The sequence below is a fragment of the Sinocyclocheilus rhinocerous genome, unplaced genomic scaffold (assembly GCF_001515625.1).
Source record: "Sinocyclocheilus rhinocerous isolate Xijiao unplaced genomic scaffold, SAMN03320098_v1.1 scaffold2246, whole genome shotgun sequence".
Classification (NCBI taxonomy): Eukaryota; Metazoa; Chordata; class Actinopteri; order Cypriniformes; family Cyprinidae; genus Sinocyclocheilus; species Sinocyclocheilus rhinocerous.
This window is the reverse complement of record NW_015640056.1, coordinates 295,335-316,781: the sequence shown is the minus strand read 5'-3', so window position 1 is coordinate 316,781 and position 21,447 is coordinate 295,335. Positions and strand designations below refer to the sequence as shown.

General features: G+C 37.4%; 1 protein-coding gene across 3 annotated transcripts in view; it reads left to right on the top strand.

Annotated features, from left to right (window-relative positions):
- The first annotated feature begins 1,372 nt into the window (after window positions 1–1,372).
- Window positions 1,373–21,447, top strand: part of LOC107752452 (ankyrin repeat and SAM domain-containing protein 1A-like) — a 47,642-nt gene continuing 27,567 nt past the window's right edge. For 2 of the 3 annotated variants that reach the window (XM_016568425.1, XM_016568424.1), the window contains exons 1-3: window positions 1,373–1,603; window positions 10,390–10,459; window positions 15,733–15,845. In XM_016568425.1, coding sequence (XP_016423911.1) covers window positions 1,580–1,603; window positions 10,390–10,459; window positions 15,733–15,845 — 207 coding nt within the window. In that variant the 5' untranslated portion in view covers window positions 1,373–1,579. Of the gene's footprint in view, window positions 1,604–7,938; window positions 8,118–10,389; window positions 10,460–15,732; window positions 15,846–21,447 lie in introns of those variants that run through there. The other variant, XM_016568422.1, reaches the window with a different exon arrangement.

The window sequence follows — 21,447 nt, the reverse complement described above, 5'->3', positions numbered from 1 at the left end:
GCTTTTATTGACGAGCCTCAGTGATTGCTTGATTTATGTCATATGATGGAATCAACTGATGGAGTCATCATGAAATCAAAATTCACTTTCTTAATACATTGGGCATCCAAAGTCCACATTGAAAAATATTGGATTCAAAGTTAAATTTAAACCTGAAAACAAATCATGCTGTGTAACATTATAATATGCATATGAATGAACATGATATGAAATTTAAATTTTTTTCCCCCTTTTTTTTAATTAATTTTTTTTTTTTTTTTTGTAAAATTGAGATTCAAACTCAAAACTTTTTTTAAAGAAAATCACAAATTGTTTCTTCCACATGTTAATATTAACAGTAAACCTCTGATGTGCATCACCTTGTTTGCTCAAAATTGAGGAATGTTTCATTTTAAGTTTCAATACATTGATCATGTTCATTTCATTACCCCTGTTTTTTGATAATACATTTGTATTAAATCATAAATCCAAAACAATTAAAACACACAACACAGAATTTCTGTAAAAATTACATTTTACATACAACCCTATTATTGCAAAAATGTTGTAAAAATAAATTATCAAATTGATAAAGATCAATTGATTAGATTAGATTTTTGATTATTAATATTTAATTAAACAATTTAAACGGAATCCAGAAAAATTTAAATGGGGGAAAAAAAAAAAGGAATCTTGGAAAAAATAAAACTGGTTCCATAGAGCCCTAAAATGTCATTTTTGTTAAACTTTTAATAAATGGTTGTTAAACTGTGCGAGTTTTATCATTTTAATTAATTAGACATGCTTTTTACAAAAAATTACTCAAATTTAATGTAATCTTTATTATGTAATCTAGAAAAAGAAAAAAAAACTAAGTTTTACTTTCTAGGAGAAAAGCAAATTTTTCATGATCCAAACTATTCATGAAAATGATGGGTAATGTGTCATTGAATTTCTTATTTCACTCAGAAATATGTCAAATATCAGAAGTAAAATGATTGCAAATATGTTTCATGTTGACTTTAATCATCATGACAAGCATCTTCTCTGCCTTCTGTCTGTCACAGCAGAGTTTCTCTCCATATGTTGTCTCTGTGTTTGGACAGTCAGTCCTGCAGTCCCTAATGTCCAAACAGCAGTCTGTCATCATTTCCCTTGTCTGTTTTCTGTCTGTTTCTCTCTTTCTCCTCCCCTAGCGGTCACGGCAGGCTGGTCCGGGACACTTCACTGCCCTGAGTGACAGCGTGTGGGTGCAGGAACGCACAGCACCCATCACTTTCACTCTATATATGTGTGTGTGTTCCTCCTCTTCGCACACTCACAATCTCACACAAAGTCTAATTTTTCATGCAAAGGAGATTTTGACTTGCATGAGGGTCTGTGTGTGGCAGGGGGTTGGGAATGTAAAGCCAGCTCATGCTAATACAGGCCGTCCCAGGATTAGACTGAACGAGAAGCTCTCTGTATGGGCCAGCAAATTTAGGAAGGGGAGGTTTGCACTGGATGCAGAGATGCAGTCAACCCGAGGGAGTTAAAGGAGTGAGCCGCGTCTCCTCTGTACGTCTATGCATTCGTCCATCCGCCGTCCCGTTCCGGCCCAATGGCTGCCACCCGACCAGCGTTTGTGAGTGTGATTGTTTTCTACCTCTCAGCCATTTGGACGCATGACGGCATTGTTTTTTTAATACAGTCGTGTACATGTGCGTGGGACACAGATTCTCAACGGTGCATGTCTTGGGAGGATCCAAGAATATATTTGGCTGTGTAAAGATGGATGTATTTTGTAAGAACACTTAGGAAGACATGCTGAATGATGCCATTGTCTTTCAGCAGTTGTTTTGGTCCATTTGTTTTTACTGGGAGAGTTTACTCTAAAGTTAATGCTCATTTTAAATCCTCCAAAAATCTCGTCAGTTTTTTTTTTGTGATTTTTTTTTTTTCTTTTTTTTTAATTTAAACTGTTTGTTGTTTCAAAACACTTTTTTGTCACTGTTCGCAATGATTTAGATTTTCCCTCAATTTTAACACCAATTTCACGTTTTTTTTTTTTCTTTCTGACAAAACAGTGTTTGGTAATTTGATTTAATTACGTAAACATTTTACAGACTATAAGACCATATTTAAACATGATTACCAAACAAATTTTTTTTTTTTACATTAACCGTTTTTGTCTGTTTACTGTGATAATATAAATCCCTAAACTTTAAAAAAAAAACTGATAAACCAATATGACTTCAACAATGAGTATAAAAATAGATTTGCATAAATTGGATTTTATGTTTGTTGTCCCAAACTTTTTTCTCCAATGTTTGCTATGATTTTGATTTTCTTAAAGTTTCTAAAACTTGAGAAAAATATCACCATATTTTGATGATTAGCATGCAAAAATAGCCTTGTAAATTAGGATTTCCATTTGTTGTGACAACACTTTTTTTAAACCAGTATTTGATTTGAATTCATTTTCATAATCATGCTACAAATTGTGAGAGCAATTTCACATGCATACAAAATAGATTTGCGCAAGTTAGATTTTCCAATATATTCCATATATATTTCCAAAATATATATATTTTGATATCTTTAAACTTCTGAAACGTATGAGCTGAAAGTCACGTACTTTGAAGATTAGCATGCGAAAATAACTTTCATGAATAAGGGTTTCTCTTCGTTTTGTCAGAACGGTTTTACACTATTGTTTGCTATGATTTGAAGTTCTATTTCTAAACTTGCTACAAACTGTAAAAGTGTACAAACTTGTGTAAACTTCACAATGATTATCATATGAAATAAATATTCTTAAAGGGACAGTTCACCCAAAAATGAAAATTATGTCATTAATTACTCACCCACATGTCGTTCCAAACCCGTAAGACCTTCGTTCATCTTCAGAACACAATTTATGATTTTTTTTAAATGAAATCTGAGAGCTTTGTAACTCTGCATAGACAGCAAGGGAACTGACACATTCAAGGCCCAGAAAGGTAGTAAGGACCGTTAAAATAGTTCAACCGTAATGTTATGAAGCTACAAGAATACTTTTTGTGCCCAAAGAAAACAAAAATCATGACTTTATTCAACCATTTCTCCACTGCAATTCATGAAAGAAAACCTTTTAAGTTGCAAACATTATTTTGTTGAGTTCAGTTGACACAATAATGTTGCATAATAATGTTAAATTATTAAATTAGAATTTTTAACTTGCAACTGTGCATTTATTTTAAGTTGTGGTAACAGGTCCCCTGAAATATTTTTCAGAGTGTATCTGGACCATAGACTGTATAAAAACATGGACGTAGTGTCCGTGACGTAACCCGTAGACTTCCGACAAGCGTTTTGAAGCCTAAAGTAGGCGGAGCCAGCTGTCGCCATCTTGGCAGCGCGTCACCGCGCGTCACTCCCGGATAATCGGAAATGGGCAAAAAGGCGGGAGCTGGCTGCTGAAACCACGCCCACCTTGCTCGACGGTGGTGACAGCAGCGGCAATCCACCTGTCACTCAAGTGGCCACGCCCTTAATTATGCAGAACTTTAAGGCTTAATATAATTTAAACGGATGAGTTATAAAAAAAATGCACCCCCCTCACAGTTGTCATGAAGGGCAAAATTTGCTATATAGACCAAAATCATTTTTTGAACCAGGCTGTAAACGTTTTTTTCTGCTGTAAAGTTGGGCATTTTAACATGGGGAGTCTATGGGATTGACTCCCTTTTGCAGCCAGCCTCTAGCGGCCAGTCGATGAATTACAGTTTAAGTCACTTCCTTGTTGGCTTCACAAGAGAGAGCGGGAGGTTGCCGCTCGATCTGGACACTTTTTTATGCTTTCAATATATTTCTCTAAGCTTTTAAAAGCTTCAACAGTTTTGAATATGACTTTAGTAAGATTTACCATTTTTTGTGGCACAACTTGCTCACCGCTTGCTACGCTTTTAATTTCCCTAAACTCACCAATTTGGCATGTATAAGCAATTAGCATACAAAGCAGACTTCCGTAAACAAGATTTCCGCTTTGTTGTGCCAGAACACTTTTTGCCAGTGTTTGTGACGTAACATTGTTTACAGAGAAAGGCTCTTCTGCTCTGAACCGATCTGAATAGCTCTGCTCACTCCGGGTCGACTGGCACCTGTCTTGGCAGCACTGTGGACTTGTTGGAAGAGCTTGGCTCTTTTGTGACTGGTTCTTGCCACTCTGTCTTAGTCCTTTTTTCCCTTTTGTTCGCCCATGCCAGCCTAGCCAGATGCCTGGGCTCTTTGTAGTATGGCTCAGCAGTTATGTATCCTGAAGAGAGTCACAAACACACGGTCCTCCCTGTATGCACCCCACGGCTCAGCTATACTTCAGCTGTCGACCTGTGACTCCACCGCGGCCTTTGACTCCACTGTTGTTTGAGCGCTTTACCATGAAGAGGCCCTTACAATGAATTGCTCTTAGACTCAATAACATTGTTTAGTTGTGAGTGTGTGTTGCGTATGAGTGTGTGTTTTGAGCCCATGGGGATCACAGGCTGGACTCGCAGGTTTGGATTTATCTTCTTTAGTGAGGTGCATTAATGCTGCCTGCTGGTCTGCTGATGGGAATCTGAATTGTGCTTTCAGTATAATTTTCATATTGGTTGAGAGTGGCCCGCTACTCAAGGTTGTGTATGTGTGTGTGTGTGTGTGTTTAAACACTGTCTGCTCAGAGGCTGAGCAAAATCTGCTGTTAGGCCCTTTGGGTTTGCAGTGGGTCATGGGATGGAGTCAGAGTTATTTTATAGGAGAACCGCACAAGCCATATTCTTCATGCATGCCAATGAGTCCAATCTAATGTGTCAGACTGAAGATCAAACAAAGCATTTCATTAATGTTTCATAGACTGCTGAGCGTTTCGCTAAACTAATTCCCCTCAACCAGTGTCTGTCGGCTCTGGTTCTCTGAACGGCGCTGTTGACGACTACAGGCAGCTTAACCCACCAGCTCTCGTTACAGTAAATCGTCACTTTTCTGATATTGAATCCTAATTAGTATTAATATGATACGATTCGTGTGAATCTGCGTTTGTCGCTCGTTTGGGTTCTGTTTCTGTCACAGGCAAAAAAAAAATGTTCATGTACAACAATCAGAAATATAAAAACATATCTGTTTTGTTTACAGAAATAAATCAAATTGCCAAACACTCTCAGAAAGAAACATTGAAAGTTTTTGTATATTAATTACAGAAATGTGCGACAAGTCACAGCTAAAAAAAAAAAAAGTGTTTTGGAACAACAAACTGTTTTCAACTCAATATTTGTCAATGTCAATTTGTCATTAACATGCAATTTAAAAAAAGTGCTCATTGTGCTCAGTAGCTCCTTTCACAATGAAATCTCATTGGTCCAAAATCCTTCTTCACATAACTATATATTAAATCAACAAAACTTTGAAGTCATAGAGATAGAATAGCCTCTCTACGAATGCGCTGGTTGATTATTTCCTCGCTTCTGCTAGAACATAATGTCTACACAAATTGATTTTTAAACACCAGCCACATTTTTCATATATTTTTTTTTTATGTGGTATTATTGTAATTTCAGGGATGAAAAAAATAATACAGACATTATTGAAATGCGGGACCCTGCATTTATTTTGGCCACCCTATTCCTGCCATTACTACAATCCCTATCAATAAATTTTGCAGAAAGGCAAAACATAAAGACTAATAATAATGATATATTGGGTTGAGGTTTGTTGCTGAAATCTGGTTACCAGTCAGAGCTCGAATTTATTTATATTAGTCATGTTGTATTGGTCAATGTGCAGTTTGCAGCTGCATATTCCTGTAGCATTCAAACAGGAATTTAACAAGTTCTACACTTTCCCGCCTGTTATTAGCATGCTTATTTAATATTTGGCCTAATTTGATAGCTTTCTGCTACGAGAAAGGTACTGCTCAGCTTGATTGAGCATGTTTTATCATATTTACATTTTCATATTTATTTCATATTTATCATATTTAAATATCATATTTTATATTTATTGCACATAATTTTGCAGATTTGAACTTTTTCTCACTGTCACTGACCTACAGAAGCGTTCTTTTACAATCAATGCACTTCTGTTGTTATATGCTTTTTAAAGCAGCTATTTAGTTATTTTTAAGTGTGTGTGTGTGTGTGTGTGTGTGTGTGTGAGCTGTTTTGCAAACACGAGCAGTATACTCTATGATGCAAGCTCTCCTGCTGATGCAGAAAACATTTAATTATTTAGCATTTATTCACTCATTTATTTTCTTTGCATGCAATATTTCTCAGTTTGGTTCATTAATTGGGCCACGTGTGATTTTAACACGCTTTGCCTTATTTGCATGCAGCACAGTTAGTCTGGAATAAGTTTAAACCTGTCATCCTCTGGAGATCTCCGGCTCTGTTTAGAGAGTCCGAGATAACGACAGGAAGATATGAGTGAAGAAGCTCAAGTAAGCTCAGGTTTGGTTTAAGAGGGAGATTTTTTTTTCTGAGGCTGCTATATCACACTTGGCCTGGTATTGGTGTTGAATTGCCTCTAGATGGCTCCATGTAATGATAGTAGTTTTCTACTTTTGTTTTCTTAATCGCAGCTTATATTACAGCTTATGTTTGGTGGAACAAAAATGAGACGCTTCATTAACAAATCCATACAGTAAAAACACACAGTGCAAACATCAGATAAGATTGGGTTAAATGTGCTTTATTTTCAATGACATAATGCAAAAACTTAATGGCCCCCCCTAAAAAGGTCTAACTTTCTCTAAGCAAAATTACATTTTTTATTTTCTTTGGATTTTGGGGTGAAATGTGTTCTTGATTCACTCAGTTACATAAGTGTTCATGTAACATTTGCCCTATTATACTTACTGTATGCATGCATTTGTCTGCAGTGAAATATATCACAAGTTGACATAGACATCAGTTCGTTATTCATCTTCATTTCTTTTCCAATTGTGTGATAAGGTCAGCAGACACACTGATTATATTGAAAAATACTGATTTAGATAAATATGAAAGACTTTGCATTTTCAAACAAGAGGCAAAGCATTTGTGGCAAAGAGGAGTTTGGGTTGGGGCTTGCTGCTGAAATCTGGTTAAAAGTCAGAGCTTTATTTATATGTTTATTGTGTCATTGTATAGTTGTATTAGGCAACGAGAATTCACAGGTTCTGCAATTTCCTGTCCATTATGTGCTTGGTTATTTAATATTTTGATGTTTTCTGCTACCAGAAATGTAGCTTGATTGAGCACGCTGTATCATGTTGAAAACCCACTGCACAGACTTTTGCATTATTCAGGACAGAAAATACAAAATAGACAAAAATTAGGTTTGCTTGTGTCAATAAATGACATTTTAAGTCAGTAAATGTTCCTTCATCAATCAGTGTGCAATCAGTATAGACTGATTAATACTGATGTTTTATTTCAGCTGTTTTGCTACGTTTATGCTAGCATTATATTAGCCGTCTTTGACAAACTCATTTCCTTTGATCACTAGCTATAACGGTGTGGAAATTTGTAAAAGACAGGAAGTGAATAGCTGTTCATGTGCTGTGAGCGCTCTGGCAGATGCACAGTATATTGAAAATGAGAAAACTGTGCTGTGGGACAGAGGGATGTCAGACATAACTGATGACTCGTCTGCCTTCTGATGGATTCTGGATGAGACCGGAATATATTTGAATAAACTTTAGATAAAAATAAATACACTTTGTTTATAGACAGGTTTGTTCTTTGTAATAAAAAATATATATAACATGGTGCTGTTTGCTTTGTATTTATTGGTTGCGCCCTCTTCTGGACATTTGAATATAATTGTCAAATATAATTTGAATTTTGGAAATATAAGTTAAAAGAAAAGGGAGATTTTTTTTTTTTTTTTTTTTTTTTTGACAGCCATTCAAGTGTTTGTGTGTCTTCAAAGGGTTTATTCCTGGAAACACGGTCAGTAAGGTGTCAAACCAACCTGGAGGTCAGGTTTAGATTTAGTTCCCATTAACTGTATTAAAGTGTTTCTCAGTTGTGCCATTGTCAAGGGTCAAACTTTGTTCTCCCTTTAAGCAAAAAATAGCCATTGAACAAAAGTTGGTTTTCTCCCTGCAGAGACAGAGGCATTCCCTCTCTTTTCCATGGAGACAGCAGCCGCCTCAAAGAGTAAGACCCTCCACACGACCCTCTGGCTTCCTGTTCCTCTGCTCTGTGCTGCTGCTCGCCGGTTATTACAGATTCTGCAGAACCATCCCTTGACAGATATTACTGATAGCAAAGTTAAATGGAGGTGTTCTAATGATTACGTGTTTTGCAAATTAATAGTTTATATATAAAAAAAAATGCTTCCATTGTTGTTAAAGTGGTAGTTCACCCACAAATAAAAACTCTGTTGTCATTTACTCACTCTCATGTCTTTCCAAACCTGTATGACTTCCTTCTGTGAAACAAAGATGATATTTTGAATAATGCTGATAAACAAACAGTTTTGGTTCCCCTTGACTTCCTTTATATTTTTTGGCCACACAGTTGAAGTCAGTGGAAACCAAAACTGTTTGGTTACCAACATTCTTCAAAATTTTTGGGCGAACTACCACTTAAACTAAGACTATTAAAAATCATTTTTGTTCATTTAAATAATGCTGAAATAAATAAAACATAAAATTAGATGAAAAACATTTAAGTTTCTTCTCATTTATAATAAAGGTTGCTTAAATAAATTAAATAATAATAAATTAAGTAAAATAAATAATAAATTAACTTAAATTAAATAATAAAATAAATAAATAAAGCTATTTTGAAATATAAAATAATAAAATGAAAAAAGCACTTAACAAAAATGACTAATACTTGAAATGAAAATAGAAAATTAAAAGCTAATTCAAAATGTTAATAAATGATTGTGAAGTTCCAAACCAGCATGTCTTTTTCTTCTGTTGTGGGAGACAAAAGGAGATTTTTTTTTTTTTTCAGAATGTTCATGCTGTTCTTTTCCATACAAAAACAAAACAAAAAAAAGTATGTTGCCCATACGGTCTTCTGAGGTCATATAATAGTTTTTGTATGAAAAACAGACCAAAATGAAAGTAATCACTCACTGAACATCTTTACCATCACACGTATGCTTCCATGGTATGAAAGAGTGCAGCATTAACATTCTTCAAAATATCTTCTTTTGTGTTCCACTGAAGAAAGGCAGTCTTACAGGTTTTGGAACAAAAACGAGGATGATGCAGTCATGATAGAACTTAATTTGTGTGATCTATTCAGTTAAATGTTTGACTGTCACTAGAAGTTTGGAAACCTTGTCAGTGTCTTCTCGCAGCTCTCTCTCGGCCAGCTTTTCTTGGCGGTGGTGGCAGAATTCAAGCTATCTCTCCCTTTTTCTGTCTACCGCTGTCTTTTTGACCTCGCTACTTTGGATAAGCTGTTGCTCGGCAGCTTTGCCGTAACTTAAAATTAACCGTTTTCTTTTACTAACTCAGTTCATTACTTTTCGAATTTCTGCCAGAGTTTAATATCAGCCACACAGACACATTAACCCCAATTAAAAGAATTTCTGTGCGTCATTTTTAAATGCCTTGTCACCTCCTCCATTGTCTTCATATTACGTAACTCCACTGTTGTCCTGAAGAATTAGGAGCTGCTTCCACACATCAGTAGATTCATCAACCGCTAAGGACAAAGATCTTAATCTCACGGACTCGGATACAGCCTCTTTTTGAAGTTATTGAATTAGTTTTTCCTGATTGAATTAATGAATTCCCATACTGAAATGGTGAGCCAGACTGTGCTGATGTTACGTAATCAGTGTCCTTTCAGTTTCCGCAGCATTCTGTCAATCACTGAAGGGTGTGGACATCGTGATCAATGAATGCTGACTCCAAGTGAAGAGTTGCTTACATGTCGCGTTTCTAACTTTCAGAAACGTCCTGCCTGACTAAATTGCATTGATATATTCGGATGCAAGGCCAAACTCCTTATGTCTTTTCAGACAGTGCCTTGTAGTCTGACATTTAACTGGTTGGACTAGTGAATGATGATGGTGACTATATGAAATGACATCCTGGACATGCTGTTCTCTTGTTCTCCTGCATGTTTTCGAGTTTACCTGTGTCTCGGGGTTTAATTTCTTGGCTATTTGGAGACTGTCATCCATGGGTAAGCTTGGGTAGGTGACAGACCCACCTATGACTGTATTGGTCAGGGTTGGTGCAACCAAATATTTTGCTCTTATTTGCACCGTGCATGATTCTTATAACCTTGGGATGATAGATGGTGTTTTCTCAGTCGGATTTGTCGCTGCATTACTGCTTCATCTGCTCTGCTGGGAAATCATAAATGCAATGTTTTAACATAAATCGCAGCTGCTTTTTTTCAGATTGCACTGAGGTTAGTGTCTTCATTTGGTTTCATGGTGTTTGTCTTTCGCTTACAGATTGAGAAGATCATGACACTAATTGGTGCTGGCATCGACTTCTCAAAAGACCAGGAGTGCCCTGCCACAGGTTTGTGATACTCTGATACTCTTTCAACTTGTCAACTGTGTCTATACACTGCTTTCCTGTTTAAAAAGTTTAGTTTTTCATTGTACGCTATTATGAAGAGATGCCAAAATTATTATTTATTTATTATTTATTAATTTTTTATTGTTTTTTATATTTAATATCGGCCATCATTTATCGGTTATCGGCAATAACATGAAAATAAGTATCAACTTTTAATTATAGGTATCCACTATAATTTTTATATGTGCATCCCTAATTTCCCCTCTTCTAACAAATAAATTCACACCTCTCTCTGTGTCTAATAAATACCAAAATCCCTCAGATAAAATATGAAAATCCAAGGGATAATGCACATCCAGCCATTGTTATCGCAGAGTAGACCCAAACAGGGTGATCAGGAGCCTTGCATCACCCTGAAGGGGTTTAATCTGGGGTAACAACTGGCTGGATGTGCATTATCCCACTTATTACATGGCTACTTGCCGCATAAGTAAATAATTAGACATAAAATATTGATTTTCATTGAAATATTTTATTAGCTCGTTAAACACAAAGCTTCTGCAATAAAAAAAACAGTTCCTAACCAACCTTAGCGAAGTTCGGACGAGACGAAAAATTAAGGCGTAATGTACAGTCATATCACTAATTACTCAGCTTTTCACCACATAAATAAAGACGAGGGCATAAAATGTTATTTTAAAACAAAGCTTTTTAACAATTTTACTGCATACCTACTATTAATACTCTGGTTTCATTTTACAGTAAATGCAGTCAATAACTGAGACGCAAGATGATAGCAGTTTCATTTGAATGAAAGGAGAGAGAGCACAGTGTAATCATGTAATAAATAAAAGGCATCTATTCGATTAAGTCTAACGTCATTTGCCGTCATTTCCAGGTCCAAACGCTCCTTCAGGTACCAAAAGCAGACAACCAAACAGTACAAGGATGCTCTTATGGTGTGATGTAAATACTTCTGAAAAATCATAATCCTAACCTTTCTCTCCACACTGAAATCTCAGTTGACCAGCCAGTAATATTTTCCGAATCGTTGAAAAAATATTGTCCGGGACACTGTGAGCCCAGAGGCTGTAGTGATGGCTGTTGAGATGGTATTCTTGTTTAAAATGGAGTATAAGCTTGGTCCCGGAAACAGTGTTCAATATGTCACAAACAAGCGGATTGTCTTTCATTGAGAGGAGGGATTTTGTGTTTTTGTTCAGTTACTTCTCATTGTACTCAAAGCTTTGGCCGCCTGATGGCCATCATAGCTGACCATCAAGTGTCTTTCTGGATCGTACGTTTACATGAGGATCTGCCTTCGAAATGAGACCTGACTGAGCAGTCCAGCAATGAAACTCAATAACCTATTGATGGGCAAGAGAAAGACGAAGGTCAAGTCCAGAAGACATTAGTGAACGGAGGATATGGAGTTGGCTGGCCCTTTAAATGGAGAATTAGAAATCCCATTGTGCCGTTGAAGAACCGAGGGGACACTTGAGAGTTAAATCAATGGACGCTGAGACGCTTGACGATTCCACCTTGCTGATGCGTGACCTTGTTCTGTATGGAGGCAGCTTATTGACCTTCCTCTGGAATTAACCAAACTACAGCAATCGAGACCAGAGGGGCCGTCACGCTTGCTGTACCATTTGCTCCTATAAGTGCAGTTTGACAACTTCTGCAAAAACGGACGGGACAGCTGCTGTTCTTAGGTTTAAGCCTTGAATAAAGCACACTTCTCACATCAGTGTATCGTAAAGCCTATAAACACTGTTTCAAGTGGTGTGTCTCTACCAGTGTTGGGCAGTAACGCGTTACTGTAATTTGATAACTTTTTTAGTAACGGAGTAATTTAACGCGTTATAATTTTCAAAATAGTAATTAGAGTATAGTTACAAGCCGAGGTCTCTATACGTTACTGCCGCATTACATTGCTGACAGAATGCAGTGTTTTATAATCTGGAGATTGTAAAAAGGATGTAGCTCACGCACTGTCGAGTCAAGTGCCAGTGGATTAGAGACCTGCTCCCGCGAGACCCGACGCAACAGAGCGCGGCGCTGGACAAGACTTGATAGGCGAGTGCAGAGACTTGTGGAATAGACAGGCAGGGAATAGAGAAAAAAAAAATGTTTCACGGGACTCCCGCAAAATAGTAATATCTAAACATAAAATATCTAAAACAAATAAATTGTTATTCATCTATTGCACAAAAGCTACATGAACTAATATAAAATATAAACGATTAACAGGTGCAAGCGTATGCAGTTAGGCGTGTTTGCAGCGTTGAGCAATGCAGTGTTGAAATTTGCGTGCTCACGAATCCTCTCATTATAACACACGAATTGTAGACATTATGAAAGATTCATTATGCATATATGTATTGTGTTATAACAGAGATTTGTGAGATTGCTATGAACTGAGATGTCTTTTAGAGATTATATATACAGCGCTCTTTGCTGGCATTCTGCCATGCAAAGCCACTTGCTTTAGTTAAAAATAACAGTGTTCTGTGAATGTTGATGCTTTAATAACAAATATTTATCGGGAGTGTGTATGCTGGGATTTCATAAATTTAATGGAGAAAAAAGTAACGTAACTAGTAATGTAACTAATTACTAATTACTTTTGAAATAAAGTAATCAGAACAGTAATGTGATTACTTTTAAAAGGAGTAATCAGTAATCCGTAATTTGATTACATTTTCAGAGTAACTTGCCCAACACTGGTCTCTACAAGGGGCCTTTGTGTTCCAACTGGGTTCATTGGCCCATATAAGTGCAAAGCCTAGCTAGAGGACCAGTCCTTCCTCTGTTCTTTGTCACATGGCACTGCCTCTGACCTCATTTCCTGTTTCCCGCAGGCATCCTACTTGGACATGACTCTTGGTTTTTAGCTTTAGTAGTTGTGTTCGCTAAATCCAGCATTTTTACTTTTGCTTGTACTAAATGGAAAAACCTGTAAACAAAGTATTAGACTGTGAAGGCCCGGCACTGTTTGTGCTTTGGACATAAATGATACCATAAATCATGTGGCTTGTTGAGAAGTTGTGCTTTTATTCTAAGAAATCAGCCTTAAGATTTTTAGATAAGCAATAAAGTGGGAAAATAAATCTAGGGACATTTTGTTCAAAGCCACCACCTAGATACCTCCAAGAACATTTTAGCATGCTAATCTTAGTACACTTGTATCATTTAGCTGGTCATAATGCTTTTTTGAAATCTAAAGTTAACTATTTGTTGAAAATTCATCCTCTTTTGTGGACTACAGAACTTGGCTCGCCTCTTCTAATACCACTGGAATACTCTGTAACTGGTGGTTTTGCAGTTTATTTATAAGGCATTTGTTGCATCAACAGCACAGTATTTAATTAATAAACTCCTGCAACAGGATTGTTGGCAGAGTTTGTCTGTTTGGTTTCTGTCTGTGTGGATAAAGGTGCTAAAATATTAACATGCATGGGGAGTTATAAGAAGAACTGCCCTGCAGCTTGGCAATAAACCCAGAGCTACATCCTCCAGCCTAGAAGCTCTGCATATGCCTCTGTGTTTGTCGTTTGCTTTCTGGGTAAACACTATTTGGCTTTTTCCATTTCTTTGTCTTTTGAATCAATGCCTCTAATATTGTTACCATAGTCAACAATACCCTGACGAAAGAGTAATGGTCCTGGTTGGGTCAATGAACTGGACGAAGGTTTGATGAGTCCTTAGATAATGGACAGCAGGCCCGCATTTTCTTTTAGGGGAAGAGAGAGAGCGAGGCATGGAGGGGAGGAGACAGGGAGAGGGAGGGGAGAGCAGTAGCAAGGGAGAGAAAGGAGGAGACGGAGCAGGAGCGCTGCAGAGCAGAATTGACAGCATCCAGATGAACAAGGAGACCACGCCTTCTGTGCCGAAGGGATTGCTGCTGCGTTTCTTACAACATCCAGACTCATCTGCCCCGCAAGTCTGGAGCAGGGTGTGGGGTCAGCAAACACCCCCACTGACCTTGCATTATTAATTCAACAGCAGCCGCGATGTCTCGACAAACTAGAGGGATATCGAGATGTCTGCAACGTACTGAGGATTGACTGATGTGGGAAGTGCACCCATGTTCTCTGTTTGGACCTCTACAGGACTCTGGGAGACTTTGTTGTGGCGGAAAAGCAAGTCTTGTACTTATGCTGTCTCTGATTAAGTTGAATGTCTCGGTGGATACTAGTTCTCATTGGTTTTTCCATTCGCTTTTGCTTTTAATTTTGCTTCGATTACACCGACTTTAAATCTAGGTTTATTGGTGAGGCTTACATGTGAAATAAAGTTGATATTGAGAGTTTTATTAGAGCAAAGACTTTTTTACTCTTTGCCTAAGTCTCATGTACCTTTGATCCTGAGGATCACAGAGTGACTTTGTGCAGTGCAAGTCATGCAATCCTGCCTGACTTTTAAGTAACGCTATCGTAGAGATTGGATTAGAAGTTAATTTGCATGAGGAGTGCAGAACGCAGTTAAAGACTTTTCAGGCTTAAGGTAGCAATTTTAGTTATAGCCATAGCAATTTTTAGTCACTCTATTGAGATCAGGAGATTTTGAGGGTCACTCGGCATCAGTTCAGGGGATCGGTAGACATTGCTTGGGAGTAATGAGTGTTTGTGGTAGTTATAGGTGAAACGTTTATTTGTGCACCCCATCTCCACATGGACACCCGTGAGGGAAATACCAACGTTCAATCGTGAGATGTTTTTCCTGTGCTCCTCCTCATTAAAAGGTGCAAAGGTGGATCTGCAAACTCACATTTTCAGGAACTAGATTGTCCAGAATTGCAAGGAAACTGGTTTTATTGCAATGGTGCACATCGTCTTCTGTGACTTTTTGGATTGTGAAATCAAACCTTTGATTCATTGGGTGATTTCTGGGCTCAAATGGAAACTTTGACAATTGCTGGTCTCGGCACCCAGTTGTACTTCATAATAACTTCTAAAACCTCTCCAATGTAAATTAATTCAACAAGGACGTAATGTGGAGTCTATATCAGTGATCAATCCCAGCGTTGGGCCCATCTTCTTGCCAGATTCGGCAACAACAAACTTCATTGTTAGCAAGCGTGGTTTCGCCCCTGCTGTGGGAGCGGCCACACCTCTCGGCCTGGATCCTGTCGCCTTTGCCGTCTTGGTGTTTGTGCTCTCGGCACTGTTGGCCGAGGATGATGTGGCAGTGCCACGTCTCTTCCTCCGATTGCCGATGCTACCGTCTCAGTGGTTTCTCGCTGCTCAAGCGCCTTCCTCTGTCCGCAGGTGGATCCGGGAGGCTGCTTGAACAGCCGGTTGGTGATTGGTTGGAGAATATCGGCCTTCCGCAGTATGAGAGCAAGCTACTGCTCAACGGCTTTGACGACCTGCGGTTCATGGTGAGTAACTCCTATCTAGTTGTCTCCTACAAATAAAAGCATCTCACTTTTATTGCTACTGTACCTGTACTTACTGTATTGTGCTACCTAAAGTCTTTCTATGTCTTATTCTTTTTATCAAATCTGATTGTCATTAAGAAAATGTTCACAAATTACTTGTCATCAGAGAGCTTTTGTTTGTTTTGCATGCCAGTTATGATGTGCTGGTGGTTATGGATCTTGACCAGTAACTCTGATGTTGCAGAGTAATCGCCTTCATGCAAACACTCAGAAAGGGAGCATTTTCTAGTACCCTGAATAAATAAGCATTAAGTGTTTACAAGTATGCTGCCGTTGCAGAGCGAACCTGCAGCCAAGCAAACTTCTGAAACAGCAGCAGAACTGTCAGCATTCTTCTTAAGCTGGGAGGTCAAATGAACAGTGAGTGTTCTTTCGATATAAGCCAAGAGGAGACTGGTTTTTCTTTGCTAAAGTAAGGAAACTTTGCTTCTTTTGATCCTGTTAACAAACGTTGGTTTTCACGAGACTCACCGGCACATGCGCAGTGCTGAACTCATACGTCATTCTCCCGGAACTGCTTCCATGTACAACTGTTGGCGCATGCTACATTAAATATGGATATTTTTCTTACAAAAACGCATCGATTCGCTACAGAAGGCCTTTGTTCATGGATTGGCGCTTTTTATTTAAGTTATTTTGGACTGAAGCAATGCAACACCCGCTGAGTGGCATTAAACAGCTTGAAAGATCAAAGACAATTTTTTATATAACTCCGACTGGATTCGTCTGAAAGAAGAAAGTCATATACACCTAGGATGACTTGAGGGTGAGTAATTTATGGACTAATTTTAATTTTTGGGTGAAATAACATGATTTGCCATAACAAAAATAGGCACTTAATCAAGGCGGATGTCCAGGTCTTTATCCAGGCCCTGAATTATCAATCATTAACAACCTAATTAGGACGTTGTTACGAGATTGGATGCTAAGTGGAAGTTTGATTTAGACAGAGCTCAATCACATTTGATAACTGCAGACTGTAGACAACAGAAGTTTATAAAAACACTAGCCTCTGGAAAATAGGTATTGACAATCCCAATAAAGAATGTGTTTTAGTGGTGTTTGCTAAAACACCAAGTTTCAACACCAAGAATGATACCTCAAATCATGCATTTGTTTAACAGGTGAGCTCTTACTTTTCTAAGCGACAATTTAGAGGAATTTCACCTAGTGGAAGAAAAAACAGGCCAAAAGTTTTCTTTGAAAGGAGACATCTAGTGACTGAAATTTCATAGACCGGCGTTGGGATCTTTTGACTTGGGCATCCAGAACTAGAACACATTTTCTCAAACAGTTTCTTAAAATAGTGTATAAATATAGTTGTGATTGGTTACACTATAGAAACTCTTTTCTTTTTGGCTGTTGATTCATATGTTTTTGAGGATTCATATATAGGGACACGGCCCACAAACAGGTTCTTCACCAGATTGAGAAGCCCATGAGGCTTTATGAAAGAAGCCTGATGCCTTATAAGGGGCTGTGTTGTTTTTACCATGTGAGGTAATGAGAATTGATGGTGATGCGGTTGAAAGCCTCAGCTGGCCGAGGGAGGCGATGTGTGTGTTGTAAATCAGAGATACAGACCCTCTGTTTCACGCCGAGCGCCACCTCATTGCAGGAGTAATGAAGGTTTTATAGCCTAGTTGGTCAGCAGTAGGTGTGTGTGTGTGTGTGTGTGAGAGAGAGAGTGCGTGCGTGCGTGCGTGCGTGCATGCACAGACCCCATCCTGATGCATCGTCCATGTCTGCAGCTCCTTCACAACATCATTCTAGATTCTTACGTAGATAGAAAAATTCAATATGAGGCTACAATCCATCAATGCTCTTGAAGTCCAATTTAGCACTGTAGTTGATAGTGATATTAATATAATTATACAATTTTGATAGCAGTTTTGATACCTAAAAAAAAAAAAAACACACTTTATACTAAGTGTATTATACTTATACTATACTACTACTTATACTATAACAAGTTATACTTAGTTTATTTATGTATTTATTTATTTTGCTTTTATTCAGCAGCGACTTATTAAATTCAAAGCTGACATTTCAAATTTTTTTTTTTTTTTTTTCAAAAGTCAAATACACGCTGTTCTTTTGGGTTTTCTAGTAATCAAAGAATCCTGAAAAAAAAAAAAAGATCACGTTTCCTCAAAAATATTAATCGGCACAACTGTTTTCAACATTGTTTATAATCAGAAATGTTTTTTTGAGCAGCAAATCAGCATATTAGAATGATTTCTGAAGGATCGTGTGACACTGAAGACTGGAGTAATGATGCTGAAAATTCAGTTTTACATCACAGAAATAAATTACATTTTAAAATATATTTAAGTAGAAAACAGTTATTTTAAGTTGTAAATTTAAATTGTAAAAAAAAAAAAAAAAAATGGTAAAAAAATCTATATATTGCTGTTTTTATTTATTTATTTATTTTGATGAAATAAATGCAGCCTTGGTGAGCAGAAAAGACTTCTTTCAAAAATATAAAAAATCTTACCAACCCCAAACCTTTGAACAGTGGTGTACTGTATATATGCAGTTTCAGTTTGTTTGATTCAGTTAGTGAGCTCATGATCTGATGCTGTACTCAAAATCAGTGGCGTGGCATGATGATGCGGTCACATAATCACATAATACGTCCTTTGGATTTAAATGTACAGCACAACTGAACTCCACAACAACACTCGTACTGATACAGGAGGCCAGTCTCTCTGCTGCGTTCAAATTGCCTTGCCTGAATGCATTTGTGTACTTGTTCTGATTTATACATGCAGGATTAATCAATCTTGGCTAGACCGTACAGTTGTACACTCTTAACTCTGAATGTTTCAGTGGAGTGTAGTAAGGAATGAATTCAGCTTAGATTTGTTTATATGCTGGTCTCTATTATATTGTAGCCTAGACGCATTGAGCTTCTTAAGCAAGAGCCTCAATTTCATCTCCATGCATTTGAAATTTCAAAAAAGGTCAGTCTTTGTTACAGTGAGCTGATTGGAAAGAGGCAGGCATTTTCACATGACTATTTTAATAGCTCCGCGGGTTTAGCATCTTGAGCTGTCGATGTGTTTAATTGCTACTGAATGCTTTGAACATCACTGTAAAGCTGCTTCCTGTCTTTGTGTCTTTTTTCCACTTCCTCCCCAGTGCGTTTTGCTTTTTGGAGATGAAGACTTCATCTTTCTCTGCTCTGACTCTGTTTTTCATGTCACAGTGGAGGATTGACTATATGTTCTCTCTAAGAAAGTACTGGTCCAGGAAGCTTGGGGTTTTTTACATGCATAAACATGTTCTATTTATTTTGTAGCATTTCTTTTCCATTCTCTTCTCTTTCCTCTTAGTTTTCCAGAATTCTCCTCACTATATTAAAAATAGACAGGGCTCCAGGCGGTGACTAAAATGGTTGCTAATGCAACAAAATGTGGCAATAATTTAAAATCTAGTCACCTTTGACGACAGTCTGGAATCTTTTATGCATGTCAATGTATGTTTTTGTTTTTTTTTCTTTCAGATATCATCTTGTAGGCTGCCATTAGCTGACAATTTGAACCATTTGACCAAAAAAAAAAAATTACTCTCCTGAGCTAGATCTTTTTAATGCATCAGTCAAAAAGATTCTCGTGGGTCAGTTAAAAGTTTGAATCAGACTGTTAGTGAATGAAACACTCGGATGCGTGACTAACTTCACCGCTGAACCAGAAGTCCATTTTTAGTTCCGCCTGATTAAAAATGAACTATCAACCATTCCTATATTTATGTTTTAGGGTTGTGAGACTTACAACTGTCTATTTACTAACTGCTTGATCATATAACCGTATTTATAAGTTCAAAAAAGTCATTTGGCTCCTGATCAATTTCAATTTCAAAATGATCAATTTCAAATAAATGTTATTTTGTACTTTATTTTCATAAAATAATCAGTTAAAAAATATCTATTGTGGCTTCCACAAACATATTAACCAACACAACTATTTTCAGCATTGATAATATTAAGTGCTACCAACGTATTATATTATGAGCCAAATATTAGAATGATTTCTGGAGGATCATGTGACACTGAAGACTGGAGTAATGATGCTGAAAATTCAGCTTTGCACCACAGAAATAAATTATATTTAAAATATATTCAAATAGAAAACAGTTATTTTAAATTGTAATAATATTTCAAAATGTTACTGTTTTTATTGTATATTGATCAAATAAATGCATCTTTGGTGAGCAAAAGAGACTTTCAAAACCATAAAAAAAAACTTTTGAATGCTAGTGTATTTTTACAAATAGTTATTTATGCATCCATTCACACTACTTTGGAAAATACTCTGGAATTTGCCTGAATTTGCCCGAACTGATGCAAGTAAGTGTTATTCTGTGTTCTCGTATTTGGAAAACACGCATTTGGAAAATGGCATTTCAGGATTCACCTCTCTTCTTTAACTAGTGCGGTTTCATGCATGTTAAAGAACTTCTGAAAGTCTGATCTGGAGTAATATACTTGCTTTACTAGATAGAGACACATCTGTGTGTTCACCAGGACATGGTGGTTTCCCCATTACCCTCCTTTCCCAACTAATCCCAAATGCATTTGCATGGAGATGGAGTGCAGGAGTAAGACTCCGAGGTCTCGCTTTCGTTCGGATACCAGTGGTGAGCTCGTCTTATATCTCTCCAGAAGTGCATTACCTCCTGCATCCCGCTCCATTCCATCTTCCCGTCCTGTCCTCTCTGCATTCCACTTCTCCTAAATTCACCTCAAAGCAGGCGATCGCGGATGAGATATTTGATCAATAATTGAGATGAGCTCGTCTGCCGTGTTTTTAGGTCTTGCATTAAGACGCCGCGTCCAATTTGACTTTAATACGTTGCTATTTTTACTCGTGCTTGAGTATTAAAAGGCATTTAAAATTAAAGGAAAATCTAGTGACAGAGGATTTCAAGAGGTGCATTATGGGAATTGTAATTTGCTGATGTCAGATGTGATGGGTAGAAGCATGATATTCAGTTAAACAGGTTAATTAAGTGTGTTTGTCACATCCATTTGTTTCAGCAGAGCGCTGTACTCTGCTGTTTGTGTCATACCTGTGAGAACAGCCTGATTTCTTCAGTCTTACTGGAAAATGAGCTGCATCTATTTGAAGAAGAATTGTATCTCTTTGAGGATATACAGAGTGAATTGCGTCAGTGTTTTCACATACAACATGGTTAGCCAATCAGAACAATCTCATTCACATACAGACACCTTAAAGGTACAAAAACAAAAACTAAATTATTGTTTTTGGTGCCATAAAAACTTCCAAATAAAATGCTGCAAAAGTCTTAGGGCCGGAGGATGTTAGCATTCTCCTCGTAACTGACTCTGTGTGCAACCAACTTACAAAGTCACTCAACGTGAGGGTGAGAAATGGAATTGGCTTTACGTTTGGGGTCAGTGAATGGTACTTCAGAATGACCGGCCAGAGAACAGAGCTGGTATCGTGATCAGATATCACCACCTGTACCAGCTGCATCTGTAGCGTGTGAGTGTGCGTGTGAGTGTGTGTGTGTG